This window comes from Megachile rotundata, chromosome 12 (assembly GCF_050947335.1).
Source record: "Megachile rotundata isolate GNS110a chromosome 12, iyMegRotu1, whole genome shotgun sequence".
In the NCBI taxonomy this organism is placed as follows: Eukaryota; Metazoa; Arthropoda; class Insecta; order Hymenoptera; family Megachilidae; genus Megachile; species Megachile rotundata.
This window is the reverse complement of record NC_134994.1, coordinates 7123459-7143541: the sequence shown is the minus strand read 5'-3', so window position 1 is coordinate 7143541 and position 20083 is coordinate 7123459. Positions and strand designations below refer to the sequence as shown.

The following is a 20083-nucleotide window of genomic DNA, read 5'->3' as shown; positions in this document are numbered from 1 at the left end:
ACACTTTGTGCTATTACGAATTATCGATTTACCCGAAACACTCGTCGGCGGTGTATTGAAGACTGACAACAAAGCGTTACTATGGATACGTTCCTCTATTTATGCACGACAGAACTGTCTCGAGTGACTGTTATTTTCACCGTCTCATCAAATGCAATGCAAAGGGTGGATGCGTTAAATATGACATTGTGCAATCGCGGTATAGAAACGATTAAATGTTTTTACGTGATCGGTGAGACGGTAAAATGAGTCGTCCTCGCGAAAGACTCTCCAGGCGATGGAGTACTATGGAGACGATTTCTAAGAGGAACGATCCCTCCAGTTCCGAAGAATCTTCGTCGCCTACCAACAGCATCGAGTATTCACCACCTGCGAAAAGCACCAGCACACCTTTGAAAAGCAGGTGGTCGGATTTGGAGCAAATCAACAGGTCTCCGCGACATGCTCGAGGAAAGGTTGACGATGTAGAACCGTCTCCAGATGACAGAAGATTACAGAGACATAAAGCTGGTCGAGACAAGTCTCAGAATAGTCGTAGAAGAGCTGAAAAGAAGAAAGAAAGATATGACCGGCATACGAAACGGAAGAGCGATTCTGAAGAGTCGGAAAATGAGAAACGGAAGGAAACGTCTACTTCAGAATCGACTGAGGAGGATAATGGTGAAGGAGACGGAGAACATCCGAAACGAAAACAGCGAAGATTTCGAGGTAAAGTTATCTGTTAACAAGGATATAATAGCCTGGTTTAAACATTAAAAGAAGAAAGGACAATTTTCCACTTCTAAATTTATTTTTCTATTTTTCCTCTTTAAAACCTCTTCGTTACGCAGAGGACAATGAACTGCCAATTACGGAGATTCTGCGAAGATCCCAGGAAAATGCTCGAACGAAATACGAGCAGCAACCACCGTTTCCGGTACTAACGACGGATAAGATTTACGTGCAACACAGGGATGGTTTCAGTGCTATGAAAATCAATCAATCAAGAGATTCTCGAAGAAGAGAGAAACAAGACATAGGAAGCGATATCGTTGAAAATCAAGGTTCTCCGCCTATAAGAATAGCTGTGTTGATTCAAAAGTTTTGGAAAAAAACTGGTCTTGTGTATCAAGGTCTTCTGGGTGGTATGGCTCTCATGCATTTTATAATGGTACATCTTCACATTAATTTTCTTTATACGTTTGTTTATTTCTCTTACACAGTTCTGTCTTTCAGTTGCATATATTCTTTGATGCTTCCATGGAATTCGTTGCTGAATATTCGATGATCAGTGAGATTTACGCGAGTATCTTTTCTCTTCTCGTCACATTGTGTATCGTCTCGAGTTTTGATAAGTATGATTATGTTTTATGTTAAATTTATGCGTGTTAGATTTAATAAAATAACAAAGAATATTAGAGTTAAATACCGTAGGCTTTTATTACACTAAATTTTCAAATTTGCAATGCATTTAAGACTCTTCTACTTTTAATTGTGATTATGAAGATAATTTAAATTTTCACTACTAATTTAGATTCGATCTGGCACGATTCGACATGGAGCATCTCCGCGAGATCTACCTCGACTACAGCAAAGCCGTAATCGCGGTTCCTTTGTACTTGATTACATTCTGTCTTCATCAAGTCTGCGCGAAGACCGACAATCAACTGAGCTTGGCACGCTATTATAATTCAAATGATAGCCTGTGGGAAAACGTAAGCAGAAACAAAGCTTCTCTCATCTTGTGTTAACTAATTTTGTTTTAGGTCACCGACATTCAGACTATTCTAGATGATTTGAACAGTTGGCATAAGATATCGATGTCGAAAGATATGCTCGCAGTATTCTCCTGGTTGTTCGTTTCTCTTGGCACCAAAGACGACGCGTTTCTGATATACTTACTGTCCATGGAGAAGTACGCGAACGACGAATCTGGACAATAAGAGAAAATACAAAATTGAAGAAACGAGCGAGTAAAGGTGTCATACCACAAATATTTGGAACTAAATTGACGTGAAGACTTGATGTCACCTTTATCCACTCGTTGCTTCAATCGATCTTCAGTTATTTTTGTACGATTTTCTTCGTTTCTTTTGACTCGGGAATACATCACGGTACGGTTTCAGTTCTTTATTCGTAACAGAATAGGGTGTCTGATATGTACAATATTTATAAAGTTTCTAAACTCTAACAGACAGTACATGTACACGTGATATCAATAAAGAAGACAATAACGTTAAGAATAAAATAACATGTATAACGCCGTGGCGTGATAGTAAAATATGTGTCCCTTAAACTTTGTCTGGTGTAACATTGATCCAACGATCGCGGAAAATAATTGTTAGGTAAAAATCGACGAGGTTAACGAACAGTAGAATTTGTACATGCAATACGCGTGCAATCGTCGAGGCAACGCACACGTTTATAATTATTTCTTTCGTTGTACGACAAACGTAGCGATTGTTCATAAATAATGCGCGAAAAGATCGTGTCGATCAGCGAAGCAATAGATAAATAGATAAATACTGTACGTACATTTACAATGTTAATGCATCCTCTCTTTACACCGTTCATAATTTAAAATATCTCTTGACTTAACGCTAGTCATCAAGGCACTGTTTTTACAGTTCTGTTCGAGTTCGTCAATGTTGCAATCCTTTTTCGACGCGTAAGATTCACCTTCATTTTGAATAGAGTATAAAATATTCGTGAACGCGATCCTCCTGTGGCTACTCGAATCTTTTTTCCTCGTTTCTTCCTTTTCTTTGAAAATTCAGGACGATTGAGTGGTCCGTTTTAATCGACAAATGGGGTCTGTTTGTCCCCGGAGCGGCTTTTACCACTGTCATCGTGATTTTACTGACTTAATGCTAACGTTTCTGTTGCACAGCGTGGCGAAATAACTGTTCTAAGATACTTCTGTAATTTTTTGCAAGAATGAAATAATAGTTACAGATGTACTGTACAAATCTATTAAATATTTTGAAGATAAATTCGTGAAAACTTGTCGAATTTTTTTCGGAAATACGTGTAGAAGTGTATGGCAGTTTAACACGTAATCTAATACTTGTCGATACAGTAACCGCTTCTATTTCCAAAATTGTTCCATTAAACATTTTCTAATTACACCTCCCATCGCGTAAACATTTTCTATCTCCAAACGACCTCATCTGAACAAATACGTCGAAATATATTTGTAGAAACATTTGTGCGGTTTTATAACGGCAGTATACAAAGAGACAGCGCGATTTGTGCGGGAGAAACGTCGTCGACAGTGAAACCGAGTATGTTTAACATAGCAGAGATCATCTGTCGCGAGCGAACGTCTTCGAAGACGAAGCTTTCTTTCCAAACGAAAGAAGATACGGTAAGATACTCGATCATGGATCAAGTATAGCTCGATCGATCGTTTCAACCGCTAAAAGGAGCTGACAAGCTCCCGGAATCGATCAAAAAGGATCTTCGTTAAAAACGTTTTCTCTAAAATCGTCATGGGTACAATAACGAGCGTCCCTTCTCGGGGCGGTGGTCGATTCATTGAAATTCATCCGGACACTTTTCACCGTCTCTCCGTTTTCCCTCGACCGATCAAAGAGACGAAAGGAAGTCCTGTGTCCTGCGCGACAGAAACGAGTTCTCATTCATCCCCGTTTCTCCTCGAATCTCAATATCTTGGTAACTTGGCGTTTTTTTCGCTTGTTAACTCTCTTTGATTCCTGCGGAAGCCAGGAAGAAAAGAGAGACCCATTGTAGGAATAATCGCTGCGGTGACTCGAATTCACGCACGATCTTTTTTTCTCCAAGTGTTTCCTTTCTTTGGGACCCTCCGGATGCGGCGAAAAACGTGATGCGAACAAGGCTGAAGTATTCCAAAAATACTCGCTAAATTTCGATTGTTACAGTAAACGCAATATGGCACACGATAAATGCAGGTGAAAGCAAGCTATGAAACGTAGCTGGAGTATCAAAGGAATACAATTCGAAAGCTCATTTTACTCGTTAAAACGATCATGAAAGTACGCAAAGTCTTCTGAAAAGAAACATTACACTTTACATATTTTAACAATTTTCTTCCCTATAAAATATGGAGATGTTCTCGAGAATTTTAATGATTTTATGTTCGACTAGATACACGAATTGCACACTGTATTTAGCATACTTGTAACGAAGAATAATAGACGAATTGAAACTGCAAAATATTAATAAAACGTTTTAATATTCGATGGATAACCGGTGTCCGTTCGCATCACGTTCCTCGACCGCGCTCTGTAAAATTCATCGAAGGAAAAGAATCGAGGCAGGAATGCTGCAGTAATCCTTTGAGAGCGGCTGCAGGAGAATCAGAAACGGAGGAAATCCTGAACGGCGAACGACGGAAGACGTGGATCCCTTTGGATGGCTGCTCCTCTTCGCTTCCGCTCTAACGATCAAACGGTTCCCGTGTCGTTCTGCATGTATCTGCACCAGGAACGGCCGTTGTTGTTGCTCTCGCGAATTTCAAGCAATCCTCAGTCGTCGAAATCGTGTCTGAGCTTGATGTAAAGGCAGGATCCAAGCACGATGCCGAATAATTCAAGCACTGACAGACCTAGTCCCACTGCGCCCACGATGATCAAGTGATCCTTTGTTGTTTCCAGGAACTTGTAGATGCAACCCTAAATAAATTGGGTTTCGGTAACTGATTAATGTCATTGTTAGCTTCTTAGTTGGATAAATTGATTCTTAGGTTAAATTTGTATTTTTATGCAAAAAGTATCAAATATTTGTGTACTATATTGGGATGTGTATTTCAATGTTAGGAGGTTTTTATATTTTAGATTTTTACATCTGTCAGATTTTTACATTTCTATATCTCTAGGATATATTTTTGAAGGTCTTACACATTTAGATTTCTATACTCTTAGATTTATATATTTCAAGATTTTTATATTCCTAGATTCCTAAACTCCTAGATTCTTACACTCTTAAATTCCTACACTTCTAGGTTGCTATACTCTCAAATACCTGCACTTCAAGATTTCTATACTCTTAGATTCGTATACTTCTAAATTCCTATACTCCTAAATTTCCATACTTCTATTTTCTCCTTAGATTCCTATATTTCTGGATCTCCCCAAATTCCTACATACCTGATCACCCTCAAAATTCTTACATTCTTAAAATCTTTCACCCTCGATATTCCTATAATCTCAAAATCTTCCACTCTAAAAATTTCTATACCCTCAGATTTCAACACCTCAAAAATTTCTAAATTTCAATTTCACCCCAAACTGTCTATATCTTTCGTCCTCCACGTCCCTAAATTTCCATATTCACAGATTGTTAATTCCTAAACCTCTTGTAACCACATAAGAATTTCATAAATCTTGATAAAAGTCTAAAGAAATAAATACCGTATAATGGATGTTCGACGGATGATCCCGTTTCCCGCAATGGAAGGTTTGCGTTTTGCAACAGCTATCGGGAACAAGCCTCCCCTCTCGAAGGACTTCCTCGTCCTTGTGCCATTCGCTCACCAGCCAGTCCTCGAATCTCAGGGCGCCGCAGCATTTGAACTGGAAATTCAACGAGAGATCATGTTTTCCAGAGATATCAGATATACTGAAACATTAAGTGAGATGTCAGATTAACCCTCTTGAACTCGTAAACGATCGCTTAATTCCGAAGATAAATGATGTTGAGGGTTGATTACGAGTTAAATTACTAGGTGAAAATACAATGTTTGACACCGGGTTTACGGGTGGTCATTTTAACGCATTTCGAAAATTACAAAAACCGTTTGCATTTTTATTTTATCTTGTGCTGACCTATCCATTGAACGAGGTAAATATTGAAGTCTATTTTCTTCAGAAGCTTTGAAATATTGAAATTTGTGGTATACCTATCTCTATGGATGTGCGTCAATTTCACGCGATCGTAATGTAAATAAAATTTTTAATAAATTTTTGCCCAAGCAAAAATTACAACAGTAATAAATATGAGTGCACCGATATTACCTTATAAACGACGGACTTCGCTAGTCCGGAGTCGCAGCCGGTATGCCGGGTTCGGACCCGGCGTCGCAGTGCAAATCGCAGTTCGCAGGGTAGAGGGAAGTGAAAATATGAATGTAGAATATTGAACTAACGTACTAAAATATTATTGAATAATAAAAACTTTCTATAAATCCCCATATTTTCATTTCTTGTAGTGTTTAATTATACATATAGCTTTCCAGTGGTTGTTTTTCTTTAAATATATGTATTCATGCATCAAATTGTGTTCGTAGAAGTAGGTATACAAGAAATGTCTAGGTGTATAAGAAATGTCCGTAAACTTAGTGTTAACTTGTTTAGATAATACTAGATATAACAGCTATATTTGTATACATCGTGAACTTAAATGTATTCGAAACGTATAAACATCCGCAATCCAGATCCGAATGAAAAGAGGAATTAAATGAATCGTTTGCGAATACGGTTCAAAGAGAAATCTCTATTTCAGTAATCAGAAACGGCCACGTCAAGTGGATGCACTCGATGCATCTTGAGAGGAACATCCGAGTTCCTGGAACGTGGACGACACAACAGGAGAAAACGGGTCGATGAAAGGAGCCGCGGGGACATTAATCGATTCGTGTAGGACGAACCAGGAACGCTCTCCGACACGATAACGATGATTTGCCGTCGTAAAGTACTCGTAACAGTGGCATCGGTGGTCTTGGTATGGCGCAATGAAAAATGGTGAAGAGATATCGTGGCCACGTGAGCTGGCCATTTCGCGTAGAACGAAATTTAACGACGTCTTTTGCGTCGAAAGACTACGCGAAAAAAGAAGAAACGTTTCAGCAAGATCGTACTTGCTCTGGATATCTTGATTAATGTGTTCCATTTCACACGTTGCTGCTAATTACACCCTGAATTTTATCGTAGTCTATTCCGTCTTCATTTTGGTACCGAGGAAATTGAATTTTATCCTTCTTTTTATTTTCTTTTTATGAAGCTTGTTTGTGGCTGAAGTAGTGATGTATACAAGTCTGGGTTATAACTGATTCTAAACAGGTTTGTTAGAAGGCTAATTGTTGGATATATTAGGTACTTTCAAATATATGAATTTTCAAATTTTTAAGTCATTTTTTAATTTGAGAACTTCAAATTTTTGAAAACTTCCAAATTTTTAGAAGTCCAAATTTTTAAACTTCCACGCTTCTAATTTCTGATTTCTTAAATTTCCAAATAGACCCTCTTTCGAAATCCTAGAATTCTCAAATCCTGAAACTTTAGAATCTTCAAATTTCCAAAAGCCATAGTCTTGATATGTTATCCTAGGTAAAGTGTGAAATCTGAAACCTTGTTTCATCTGTCAATACTCACCTCTGTTTGCATTTGATCGATCGCGTTAGTTTCCCTGCTCCTAACCGAATAATTTTCAAGGAAAGTACGATTAAGATTCATCTTCAATTCGGGACCGACTTGTTCCTCGTAAAGTCGTGCCAGAGCACCGACACCAGCTTCCAGTACGAATACTAGCATCACCACGAACACGTACTGTAACAGAAGAAACAATACAAGATTAGTTACACAGAAAATTAATTAATTAAAGTTCTGCATTCTTCGTAACGAAACGTCTATATTTTGCAAAGAAGATAGTTAAAATTTTAGTGTTTAATATAAATTACACTAATAATATAGGCATTTATACCAAGTGTATATATGAAAGATTTGAGCAGCCATTTTGTCTTAGTCTTCAAGCTTTAAGTTGATATACAAGCTCCATTTTGATACACTTTTATGTTATGAAATTGTATATGAAGCTCCATATATCGAAATTGACCATAACCTCCTAAATTGGCAAGCAGCCATTTTGTTTTAGTCTTAAAGCTTTAAGTTGATATACTACAAGCTCCATTTTGACATACTTTTATGTCATGAAATTGTATATGTCACTCCATATATCGAAATTGATCATAACCTCCTAAATTGGCAAGCAGCCATTTTGTTTTAGTCTTAAAGCTTTAAGTTGATATACTACAAGCTCCATTTTGATATACTTTTATGTCATGAAATTGTATATGTCACTTCATATATCGAAATTGATCATAACCTTCTATAATTGGCAAGCAGCCATTTTGTTTTAGTTTTCAAACTTTAAGTTGATATACAAACTCCATTTTGATATACTTTATGTCATGAAATTGTATATGAAGCTCCATATATCGAAATTGACCATAACCTCCTAAATTGGCAAGCAGCCATTTTGTTTTAGTCTTCAAGCTTTAGGTTGATATACTACAAGCTTCATTTTGACATACTTTTATGTCATGAAATTGTATATGAAGCTCCATATATCGAAACTGATCATAATTTATAATTGGCAAGCCATCATTAACCGACTTCGGAAAAGGAGGAGGTTACTCAATTCGATCAGTATATTTTTTTTTTGTATTAAGAACATGTACCTTAAGCAGCCATTTTCTTCACTCATTAAATTTTAAATTGCAGTATCATAAGTGGAATTTTAAGACACTTTTAAGTGATCAAATTGTATGAAACGTGACAAATATTATTTATACGCATAATCGAATGAACCATCTATGTTTCCAAACGGGTAATTTGAAATGACAGAATTAAACCCATACGGGAAATTTATCAGCTCACAATAGGTCTCTTCGTTAAAACGAGACAGAAATAATCCACATATTGTCAACCGCAATGAACAAGGTATTAACAACAGTGACAGCTCGTCAAGTGGTCGAAAACGCGTTCGGCAACCTGTTTCCTTTTCATCGTGTACCACGCTGCTAGATTACGCGACTCTCGTCGACAGCGTGCTCCTACGTGGCGGGTAAATTGAGTTTTCCTAATTTCTTTGCAAACAAGCGCTTTCGTGCAATTTTCTCGTCTGTCGCCGCTTCGTTTCGTTGCCTAGTCCCATTTCATCGAATAAAGGGGTCCTCTCTCCGAACTTTCGCGCTTCGCGAAGACTCGAATAGTTCGATGCGATATTATATTTCAAGTGCGACGAAATAGGCGATAGTTTTCTCGAAGAAAATGGTTTCAAACGTATTCTAGCAAAATCGTAAGCGTTTTGGAACTTTCATGAATATAAATCTGGAAAGCGTCCACTGTCCATGAATATTCAAGATGGCCGCCGATCGTTTGCACTGAGTGCTCGGAGGATCAGGGATCAAGAGATCTTTTTGTGAGGAAAGTTATGTGCTAAGTTTATCACGGAAGTTTAGTTATTTGAATATGAATAGTTCTTACTTTGGGAGTTTAGAGATGTCAGGTTTCAGGAATTTGAAGTCTGAGGATTTAGGAATTTGTGGGTTTGAGGATTTGGGAATTTGGGAATTTAGGGGTTGTTTAGTTGGAAATCGGATAGATTCAAGTATTTTTAAATTTAGGGATTTGGGGATATTGGGATTTGGAGATTTGGGAATTTGGAAATTTGGGGATTTGGGGATGTGGGGATTTGGGGATTTGGGGATTTGGGGATTTGGGGATTTAGGGATTTAGGGATTTGGGGATTTGGGGATTTGGGGATTTGGGGATTTGGGGATTTGGAAATTTTGACATTGGGGTACTTTGGAATTTGGGGATAAGAGGATTTGGGGATTTGGGGATTTGAGAATTTCGGAATCTAGGAAATTGGAAATGTAGAGAAGTGGGAATCTAGAGAATTGGAAATCTAGGGAATTGTGATCTTGCGAATGGGAAATCTAGGGAATTGGGAATTTAAAGAATTGGAAATCTAGAGAATTGATACCTTGAGAATGGGGAATCTAGGGAATTGGGATCTTGGGAATTGGAAATCTAGGGAATTGTGATCTTGGGAGTTGGAAATCTAGGGAAATGTGATCTTGGGAATTGGAAATCTAGGGAATTGTGATCTTGGGAATTGGAAACCTAGAGAATTGGGAATAAAGAATTGGAAATCTAGGGAATTGAGACCCTGAGAATTGGGATCTTGGGAATTGGAAATGTAGGGAATTGGGAATCTAAGGAATTGGAAATTTTTTAATTTAAGCATTCTGGATTTTGGAAATTTTGAAGTTTATTTAATTAGAAATAAATAAATTATGTAATTAAATTTTTGAGAAACTTGAAAATTTCAAACTTAATTCTCCAAATTAAAATATATGCGAAGTTGTAAAATATATGCATTGTGAGTTAAGATGTACGTAAAACGTGTAATAACAACCCATCAAATTGTATAGCATGACTGTCGTAATTTTCTTAGGGATTACAAGAGTCGACACATTGAAATGTCGCTGCACGCGCGTTCCGATTTAAATTCAATGCACGCGAGGTTGACACGTGCATTACACCGGCCACAACATCCGTGTAGGAACGGCAATTGACAGTTTAGAATTGGACAGGACCGCTGACAGCAACTGGAGACGGTCGATCATGAACACCAGTTGCGGTCGCGGCAATCACAGTCGATATCCATCGACGATGCGCGCAAATCGATGCTATATGCAAGAAACGTCTGCGTCTATCGGACTTCGATTCTATTCAAAATTGACACATCGTATGTCAGAACTTCCGTTACGTTTCAACGTACTACATTTACATATGTGAGGTACATATGTTCTTATTAGAAAAGTACACATATGTGAACTTCACATATTATTTAAATCTTTTTATCATGTTAATTTTATGCAAACTTTTAAGTTTTCATATTTGCACATTTTGAAAGCGTTGAATTTCTAGATTTTCAGATGACTTAATTAAACAAATTTTTTTATTATCCATTTTGTAGAGTATCAAATTTTTAAGGCTTTTTTGTGGAGTCCTAAATAGGGATTTAATCTAGGGGGAGATTCACAAATTTGCAGACTACTAAATCTCTAGATTTCTAAATTTCTAGACCATCAAATTTCTATATCCTCAAGTTTTTAAACCCTCAAATTTTTAAACCCCCAAATTCCTAGACTCCCAAATTTCTAAACCTCCAAATTCCTAGATCACCAAATTTCTGATTCTTCAAATTTCTATAGACCCCCAAATTTCTAAATCCCCAAATTCCAAGATTTCTAAATTTCTAAACCCCCAAATTTCTATGCTCCCAAATTCCTAGATCACCAAATTTTTAAACCTTCAAATTCCTATGGAGCCCCAAATTTCTAAACCCTTAAATTCCAAGATTTCTAAATTTCTAAACCCCCAAATTTCTAAACCCCCAAATTCCAAGATTTCTAAATTTCTAAACCCCCAAATTTCTAAACCCCCAAATTCCAAGATTTCTAAATTTCTAAACCCCCAAATTTCTATGCTTCCAAATTCCTGGATCACCAAATTTCTAATCCTTCAAATTTCTATAGACCCCCAAATTTCTAAACCCCCAAATTCCAAGACTTCTAAATTTCTAAACCCCCAAATTTCTATGCTTCCAAATTCCTGGATCACCAAATTTCTAATCCTTCAAATTTCTATAGACCCCCAAATTTCTAAACCCCCAAATTCCAAGACTTCTAAATTTCTAAACCCCCAAATTTCTATGCTCCCAAATTCCTAGATCACCAAATTTCTAAACCCTCAAATTCCTATGGAGCCCCAAATTTCTACACCCCCAAATTCCAAGACTTCTAAATTTCTAAACCCCCAAATTTCTATGCTCCCAAATTCCTAGATCACCAAATTTCTAAACCTTCAAATTCCTATAGAGCCCCAAATTTCTACACTCCCAAATTTTTCAACCCCCAAATTCCTATAGACCCCCAAATTTCTACATTCCCAAATTTCTGCACCCCCAAATTATTAGACTCCCAAATTTCTAAATTCCCAAATTTCTAAACTCCCAAATTCGTAGACCTCCAAATTTTTACACTCTCTAATATATAAATCCTCAAATTCCTAAACCTTCAAGTCCCCATATCCCCAAATTCCTACATCCTCAACCTTTCAACCCATCCCACTATTCTTCATTAAATAACATCCATTCTCTCCGCTTAGACAATCAACTGTCCAGTTATTCTTCAACATTTTCCGTTAAAGTCTTTTCTTTCCTTGAAAATCTGCAGCTTGTTCATTATCCGGATTTACCTACCCACAGTCGTGCCGGCAAAAATTTTAATTGACCACCGTATATGGGCTCGGCTAATGAGACGATTCGCTCGTGCCATCGTTGGTGGTGAAAGGGAGCAAAAGACCCATGGGAATGGAAAGGCAAAAGGTTCTTTCTTGCTGAAAGATGCCGCGTAAAACTTCGCACCGTACACTCATAACCTTTTTAGAAACACAATTTTCCGCGGTATTCCAAAAAAGGCCGTTCAATCCACAAGTTCGTTTTCGCGATTCGAAATTGGCCACTCGACTTTCAGCATCATTGAATCGCGTAGACAACGAGGGAAATGAACATCGATATTGCCGTTTCGTGCGATAACGGACGCACAAAAATTCATTATGTTCGATGAAACGAAAAATTAAATCGTACACTCGTTACACGCCAGCCACATTTCGTTTTTCGAATTCACCACTGTGATTGCTTGTCTTTGAAGTTGATAGGTTGTTAGTGGTTTTGGCTGCGATTGATGGTGATTAATTATGATCATAAATCAGTGATGAGAGCAGATCAACGAGCTGATCGACGTATTTAGCTCCATATTTACGAATTTCATTTTTTTAAATTTGAAGTTAAATTATTAAACAATTTTATTCCACTGAATGTCTAAAAATTTAGAACATGTGTGTAATTATCTACCACTAATTGTCTCCGTTCAGTTTCAGGCCTGTAATTAAGGTAGATGTTTCATTTGAAGTGGTCTGTGGTCCCGTGGCAAAAACGAACAGGAATTTATCTCCAAAAGAAGAACCATTATATAAATCTGAAAGGTGAATTAAGTTTAGCACACCAGATCTTTATTGACACTTTTACAAATTGACTCTTCACGTTATCAAAAACGACGCTTCGAAAAGCTGTTCCCATCGCGTTCATTTTTGCATAAAGAATTATGTTGTGTCTTGTTGGGGCAGCTGTCCCGCCCCGTTTCAGGTGTATTCAAACGAGCGTACGAACAGATTCGACTGTAATTAGCGAACGTAAATATTAGAGACGGCGTGGCTGAGTTCCAATTAGTTTTGAAGCGGGGTCGAACGTTGCATCTCGATTTTTTTACATCGTTGAATGACGTATCGCGAGACTGGCATCGGCGGACAGGTCTCGACGCCTCGGACTGGTTTCGAACCAGTTTCAACGATCGGAGCACCACCGATCCGACCGCTCCGGGCGAGACCGCATTACTTCCTAAGTATCCGAGGCTCGATCACGCCACTTACATCCAATTTATACCCGCTCGTGAACACTTGGGTGCAGGCTTCCTTAGGATAACCAGTGCTAGGGGTGAAGTCTACATTTGATTTTGGGGAGCTTCAAATTTTTTCAAATTGATTTGAAGATTTAGAGATTTCTGAATTGCAGTCATGAATCTACACATTCAAGACATTCTCAAGTTTCATATACTGCTGAATTATCATTTTTACAGGTTTTGACATTTACAAATTCTAGTATTTGCAAATTGGAATAGTCTCAAATTGTCACATTTACGAATTCGGATATTTTCTAATTTTTAGATTCTCAAGGTTCATCTTCACAAATTCCAATATTCTCAATTTTCCATCTTCACAAATCTCAATATTCTCAAATCTCCATCTTCACAAATTCCAACATTCTCAAATTTCCATCTTCGCAAATTCCAATATTCTCTAATCTCAATCTTCACAAATTCCAACATTCTCAAATTTCCATCTTCACAAATCTCCACATTCTCAAATTTCCACATCCTCAAATCTCCACATCCTCAAATCTCCACATTCTCAAATCTCCACACCCTCAAATCTCCACACCCTCAAATCTCCACACCCTCAAATCTCCAAATTCTCAAATCTCCACATCCTCAAATTTCCACATCTTCAAATCCCCACATCCTTAAATCTCCACCTCTCTAAACCCTCACACTCCCAACTCCCAACATTCTCAAACTTTCATCTTGTTAAGTGCCCAGCTTAAAAAATTGCGACATTTAATATACAAGGTGTCTCACAATTAGTGTAGGTCCCTGAAATAGGGGTTAGCTGATGTGATTCTAAGTATGATTTCCTTTTGCAAAAATGAGGTTTGTAGCTTCGTTTTTGAATTATTAAGAAAAAACACGGGCCAATCAGAGCGCGAGGATTACGCGCGCTCAGTCACTAGGCTTGAAGCTGTCGCTCTCGCGTCTGCGCATGCGTAATCCTCGCGCTCTGATTGGTCCATGTTGTAGGATTTGTACATTTGGTAATATAGAAATCCAAAAATTAAAAATTGAAAGATGTATACGTTTAAAGCTTAAAAAATGTAGTAAACTTGAAAATTTAGGAATCAAGATATTTACAACATTAACGTCCATGTGTCACGGTACTAACGCGCTTGTTCAGGACCACAGTCCTTTACGCTCAAACCCATCACTACCTCGTTCGTTGGTGTCTTTCGTTAATAATTCAAATACGAAGCTTCAAATCCCATTTTCGCAAAGGGAAATCTTGCTTAGAATCATGTCAGCTATACCCTATTTCAGGGACCTACACTAATTGTGAGACACTCTGTATATTAAATTTCTACTCTTTCTCAAGAATCATCCACATTGACTTTCTACAAATATGCAATAAACTTGCAAACAAAACTGACCTAGATGATTAAATGATATCGATTCAAACCCCCGTTGACAAGTCCACTAGAACAAAGCGTTATCCTCCTTTCCTACGTCTTTTTCCCGCAAAACAATCGCCGGTAATGAGCCCTTTATCCTTCGTAAGGATATCCTGCACCTTTTGTTTCTTAGTCTTCCGTGGTGCATTGTGAACCGCGTTTATCTTGCCTGATGAGCGTATTTGATGCAAATAAATATAAAAAGGTGGTCCGCTAAGCAGGTCGATATATTTCCTATCCGTATACGGTCGTTATTTTATGCATGGCGTAACCGTAATCACGGATATCGCCGTTTCGAGAGTCTAAGAAGGGTAAATGGAGCGGACCAGCCGATCCTTGAGATTCGCTATCAGGCTACGGCTCGTTATGTTCGCGACGTGGACACGTTTTAACAAGGAGATATCGTCGTCGATGATCCTCCAAGGAATCTCCTTTTACGTCCGTACGTTCGGACGAACTTTAACGAGGCTCGGACTCGCTTCCTGTTCCATATCGACCAACTGTGTCGTCTATTTTTTTCGACCGCGTTTGAATATTCATGAGTAGCTGATTTAATGCGTGGAGAATTTAGTCCCTATGTAATGCGGAAAAATATATTCTGTGCACGACAGTTTTACTCGTGACGATTCTGTATGCGGTGATAAAGTAAGGTTGTTATTGTGCATGTGGCAATATAACGCGAGAATATATCATACGTGGAGATGCAATGGGTTGTAATTGTAACGGATGGTAATACAACGCGTGGTGACAGTAATAGTGGTGGTACTATGTATGGCAATATAATACGTGGCAATATAATGCGTGAAAATACAACGCGTTTATTTTCGCGTTTATAAAATAATGAATGATAATATAACGTAGAGTGATAGTGATGCGTAGTGATGATAACGTGCGTTGATTCTGCATATAGTGATATAACTAGTGGCGATATAACGCGGAGTAATATAACACGTGACTATATAACGAGTGGAGATGCAGTGCGTGATGATAGTAAGTGGTAATACAACGCATAGTGATAGTAATGCGTAGTAATGCTATAGTGGCGATATATCACGTGGCAATATAACACGTGACCATATAACGAGTGGAGATGCGGTGCGTGATGATAGTAAGTGGTAATACAAGGCATAGTGATAGTAACGCGTGGTAATGCTATAGTGGCGATATATCACGTGGCAATATAACACGTGGTAATATAATATGTGGCGATATAACACGTGGCAATATAATGCGTGGAGAAGCAATGAGTATTGGTAGTAACAAGTCGTAATACAACGCGTAGTGACAGTAACGCTTGATGATGCTACGCGCGGCGATATAACGCGAGGGAATATAATGCGTGGTAATCCTACATATGGCGATATAACGCGTGGAGAAGCAATGAGTGGTGATAGTAACAAGTCGCGATACAATGTGTAGTGATAGTAACGCGTGGTGATACTACGCGCGGCTATATAACGCGAGCCGATAAAATGCGTGGAAAAGTAACAAGTGGTTATAATAATGAGTGGCAATATAACGCGTGGTGACAGTAACGCGCGATGATACTACACACGGTGATATAACGCGTGGTGATACTACACGTGGCGATATAACGCGAGAGAATGTAATGCGTGGTAATCCTACACGTGGCGATATAACGCGTGGAGAAGCAATGAGTAGTGATAGTAACAGGTGGCAATACAACGCGTAGTGATAGTAACGCGTGGTCATGCTATGCGCGGCTATATAACGCGAGACGATAAAACGCGTGGAAAAGAAACGAGTGGTTATAATAACGAGTTGCAATACAACGCGTCGTGACAGTAACGTGCGATGATACTACACGCGGTGATATAACGCGTGGTGACATTGCGGGTGGCGATATAACGCGCTGAGATACAACGCGAGATAGTAATCTAACACGTAATAATAGTAATGAAAATAATGCTTGATTTCACAGATGGCAATATAATGCGAGGCGATACAATGCTTAGTAATGTACCACATAATAATAAAGCACATGATACTATAACGTACAGCAATCTAACACATGATCACCTAACAAACTAGTATCAATCTATAGTATAGCAAATTAATCTGTGGCGATATAACACAAAGGAATTATAACGTACTACAGAAAGATAATTGAACGTAAAATTTGTAACACTTCTAAAGATAAAAACGAACGTCTGCCCAGCCCTAACTCGATCGGGCTAATCGTTAGTTCTCAGAATAAAAAATCATCGACCCAAATTGCTTGATTATTATTCCTCGACAGAAATAAGAACCCAGCCCATCTGTTTTCAGCTGGTAATCTTCAGGTTTTGACGTACTGACTTTGATATGTAATCGCTATAGGGCTATTTTTCAACGAAGCTGTTCCACCACGAGCCACAAGGGGAAACTTTGACGAGGAGTTCAGGCGAATACACCGCAGGCCATACACTGTAGTGTTTAAGACGAAATCAACCTTGTAACGGAGTACGTATTTATCGCGTGTTTTTACTTGAAGATCCTTGGCATAATTGCTCATCGATCGTGACAAAAACATGTGTACCGACAAAAAGATCGTGCATGAACGAATCTAATAATACACTAGTATCTACAAAAAAGATGTTGATCTGCAGGAAATTCATTTTTGTCGTAATTACTTTATGATTTCATTACATGTTCATTATAATTTCATTACAAGTCCATTATAATTTCATGACAATTATAACTTCATTACAATTTCAACTTCATTAGAATTTCATTATAATTGCGATTATAATTTGATTTAACAAGCAGAAATTCAAATGATGAATAGACAAATCCGAAGGATAATTTTGAACAAAGCAAACATAACTGAGAACAAAGCAAATGAGTTGGCGTTTAGAAAATTGCAAGTTGCAAATGAAATGGAACACTGATTAAAGATGGAATGCTGTTGGATAGCAAAGACTGTAGATGAAAGGTAGATGAGCATAAATAGAGATTACTTACTATGAGAAGAACGCATCTATTTTCAGAAGCAACACCGCCACATCCGAGCCAGCTACCGATCACGGCCAGGACACCTGCAACGATCAAAGCATAGGCAAGGGTTGGATACGTGGAGGTCGTCATCAGGGACACGTAGAAGTGCTTCGAGATCACCGTCCAGATACCGATCCCGCCTACCACTAGTCCAGACAACTGAAACAAAAAGAACATACACATTTGTATACGCCTCTGTTATACTCTTTAATTACCAGCCGTATATCGGGATAAGAACTAGCTCCGCTTGTACTTTCCATCTTTTAAACCATGCAACAGCAGAGATACAGATCGATGAACTATTCTAATTAGATGCTGGAGAAAGTTCGTCGAACGTTCTTTCGTATTTTTATCTTAGGAACACGTGTTGTTTTCACTTTGCGGATGTGTTAACAGCGTTGTGTAACGTGAGTGTTGCATTGTTAGAATTGTGATTTGGGGATTTGGGATTTGGGAATTTGGGAATTGGAGATTTGAAATTTGGGAACTGTGGATTTGGGGATTTAAGAGGTTAGAAATTGGAAATTTGGGAATTTGAAAATGGGACATTTAGGAATTTGGGGGATTTGAAGATTTGGGGATTTGGGGATTTGGGGATTTGAGTATTTGGGGATTTGGGGATTTGGGGATTTAGGGATTTGGGGAATTGGAAATTGAAGATTTGGGGATTTGATAATTGGAGACTTAGAGATTTGGGGATTTGGGGAATTGGAAATTGGAGATTTGGGGATTTGGGGATTTAGGGATTTAGGGAATTGGAAATTGGAGATTTGGGGATTTGGGGATTTGGGAATTTGAGAATTTGGGGATTTGGGGATTTGGGGATTTGGGGATTTAGGGATTTGGGGAATTGCAAATTGAAGATTTGGGGATTTGATAATTGGAGACTTAGAGATTTGGGGATTTAGGGAATTGGAAATTGGAGATTTGGGGATTTCGAGATTTGGAATTTGAGATTTCGAGTTTTCAGATGTGGAGATTTGAGAATTTGGAGATTTGAGTATTTGGGAATTCGGGGACTTGGGGATTTTGGGATTTGGGGACTAGGAATTTGTGAACTGTGGATTTGGGGGTTTGGAAATTGGAGATTTGGGGAATTGGGGAATTGGAAATTGGAGATTTGGGGATTTGATAATTGGAGACTTGGGGATTTAGGGATTTAAGGACTTGGAAATTGGAGATTTGGGGATTTTGAGATTTCGAGTTTTCAGATGTGAAGATTTGAGAATTTGGAGATTTGGGTATTTGGGAATTTGGGGACTTGGGGATTTGGGGATTTTGGGATTTGGGGACTAGGAATTTGTGAACTGTGGATTTGGGGGTTTGGAGATTTGGGAAATTGGAGAATTAAAGATTTAGAGATTTGGAGGTTTAGAAATTGGAAAATTCGTGGAATGAAAGGTTTGAGACGTTGAAGATGTGGGAACTGGAGATTTGAGAATTGGGAATTTGTCAATTTATAAAATTGTAAAATTATAAAATTGTAAATTTGTAAATTTGTAAACTTGTAAACTTGTGAACTTGCAAACTTGTAAACTTGCAAACTTGTAAACTTGTAAACTTGTAAACTTGTAAACTTGTAAACTTGTAAATTTAAAAAATTGTAAATTTGTATATAATTAATTGAAACTCTGCCATCTCATACATTCACCAACATATAAACTTGAAAACTTCGTACCTACATAATCACAAATCCCCCAATTTTAAATCTGCCCAACAAGAGCCCACCAACCGAATTTATTTACGTAAAATTAAAAACTCCGGAAACTGAAAAAGGGAATTCCATTCAAACACAAAACGTATATCGCTCATTGTACGCCCGTAAATATCCGTCCACCGATATTTACGTCGGCTTTGCTCGTATATTTCTCTGGCGTACGTTCCCATGGGCGGTGATTCCTGCGTCGCGGTTGTGTCATGGATTTAGCAGAAATTTCGAGTACACAGATATATTACAAAATGAATAGTACACAAAGAAAAAAAAATGTCCTCTGAAAAATGGACATCGAAGAACATGCACGGTTATCAACGATGCTCGTTGCTCACCGGGTACCCAGCTGTCTGGTGGGCGTAGCTGATGCGTCTGGTCCTGGTGGCTTCGATATCGCGTTGAATAAAATGTGTACTGTGTACAGAGATTATATCAAAGACGGCATGGGTAGACGATTATAGAGAGCTCGTCTCTGACGAAGATGACACGTGTTTCGAATCGGATGAATTAATTGGAACGGAACGGTATTTGTCAGGCTTTTACCCTTTCTCGAGTTCTTAATTGAAGCACGTCAATCTGTTCGTATAAAAAGCTTGATACAGAATTTCGAAGTGAACAGGTTTGCTGATGACACTTGATTCTGGATATGCATTGACAACATTGTTCTGCTGGAATTAGTTTTTTTATACGTGTCCGTGGTATAAAAATTCCAGAGGTGAAGTTTTC

The 20083-nt window shown here is 38.2% G+C and overlaps 2 protein-coding genes across 5 annotated transcripts in view; one reads left to right on the top strand and one right to left on the bottom strand.

Annotated features, from left to right (window-relative positions):
* Nucleotides 1–3: 3 nt before the first annotated feature.
* Nucleotides 4–17142, top strand: LOC100878767 (uncharacterized). Of its 2 annotated transcripts, none has more exons than XM_076537953.1 (5): nt 4–708; nt 831–1150; nt 1216–1334; nt 1514–1694; nt 16990–17142. In XM_076537953.1, the coding sequence occupies exons 1-5, from the start codon at nt 246–248 to the stop codon at nt 17080–17082; spliced, it is 1176 nt and encodes a 391-aa protein (XP_076394068.1). In that variant the 5' UTR covers nt 4–245; the 3' UTR covers nt 17083–17142. The 2 variants fall into 2 exon arrangements, with proteins under 2 accessions (XP_076394068.1, XP_003700946.2); XM_003700898.3 differs by lacking the exon at nt 16990–17142 and adding an exon at nt 1746–2275.
* LOC100878659 (CD151 antigen) overlaps nt 2095–20083 on the bottom strand; it is an 88969-nt gene continuing 70980 nt past the window's right edge. For all 3 annotated transcript variants that reach the window (XM_012279731.2, XM_076537954.1, XM_012279730.2), the window contains 4 exons: nt 17614–17805; nt 7332–7505; nt 5373–5534; nt 2095–4634 (listed from right to left, as the gene is read on the bottom strand). In XM_012279731.2, coding sequence (XP_012135121.1) covers nt 4488–4634; nt 5373–5534; nt 7332–7505; nt 17614–17805 — 675 coding nt within the window. In that variant the 3' untranslated portion in view covers nt 2095–4487. The remainder of the gene's footprint in view (nt 4635–5372; nt 5535–7331; nt 7506–17613; nt 17806–20083) is intronic.

Bases quoted from the DNA above. Each gene is read 5' to 3' on its own strand.
- LOC100878767 (XM_003700898.3), top strand. From the start codon at position 246: ATGAGTCGTCCTCGCGAAAGACTCTCCAGGCGATGGAGTACTATGGAG. The intron at 709-830 runs GTAAAGTTATCT...TTCGTTACGCAG, and splicing joins AAAACAGCGAAGATTTCGAG to AGGACAATGAACTGCCAATT. The intron at 1,695-1,745 runs GTAAGCAGAAAC...ATTTTGTTTTAG, and splicing joins ATGATAGCCTGTGGGAAAAC to GTCACCGACATTCAGACTAT.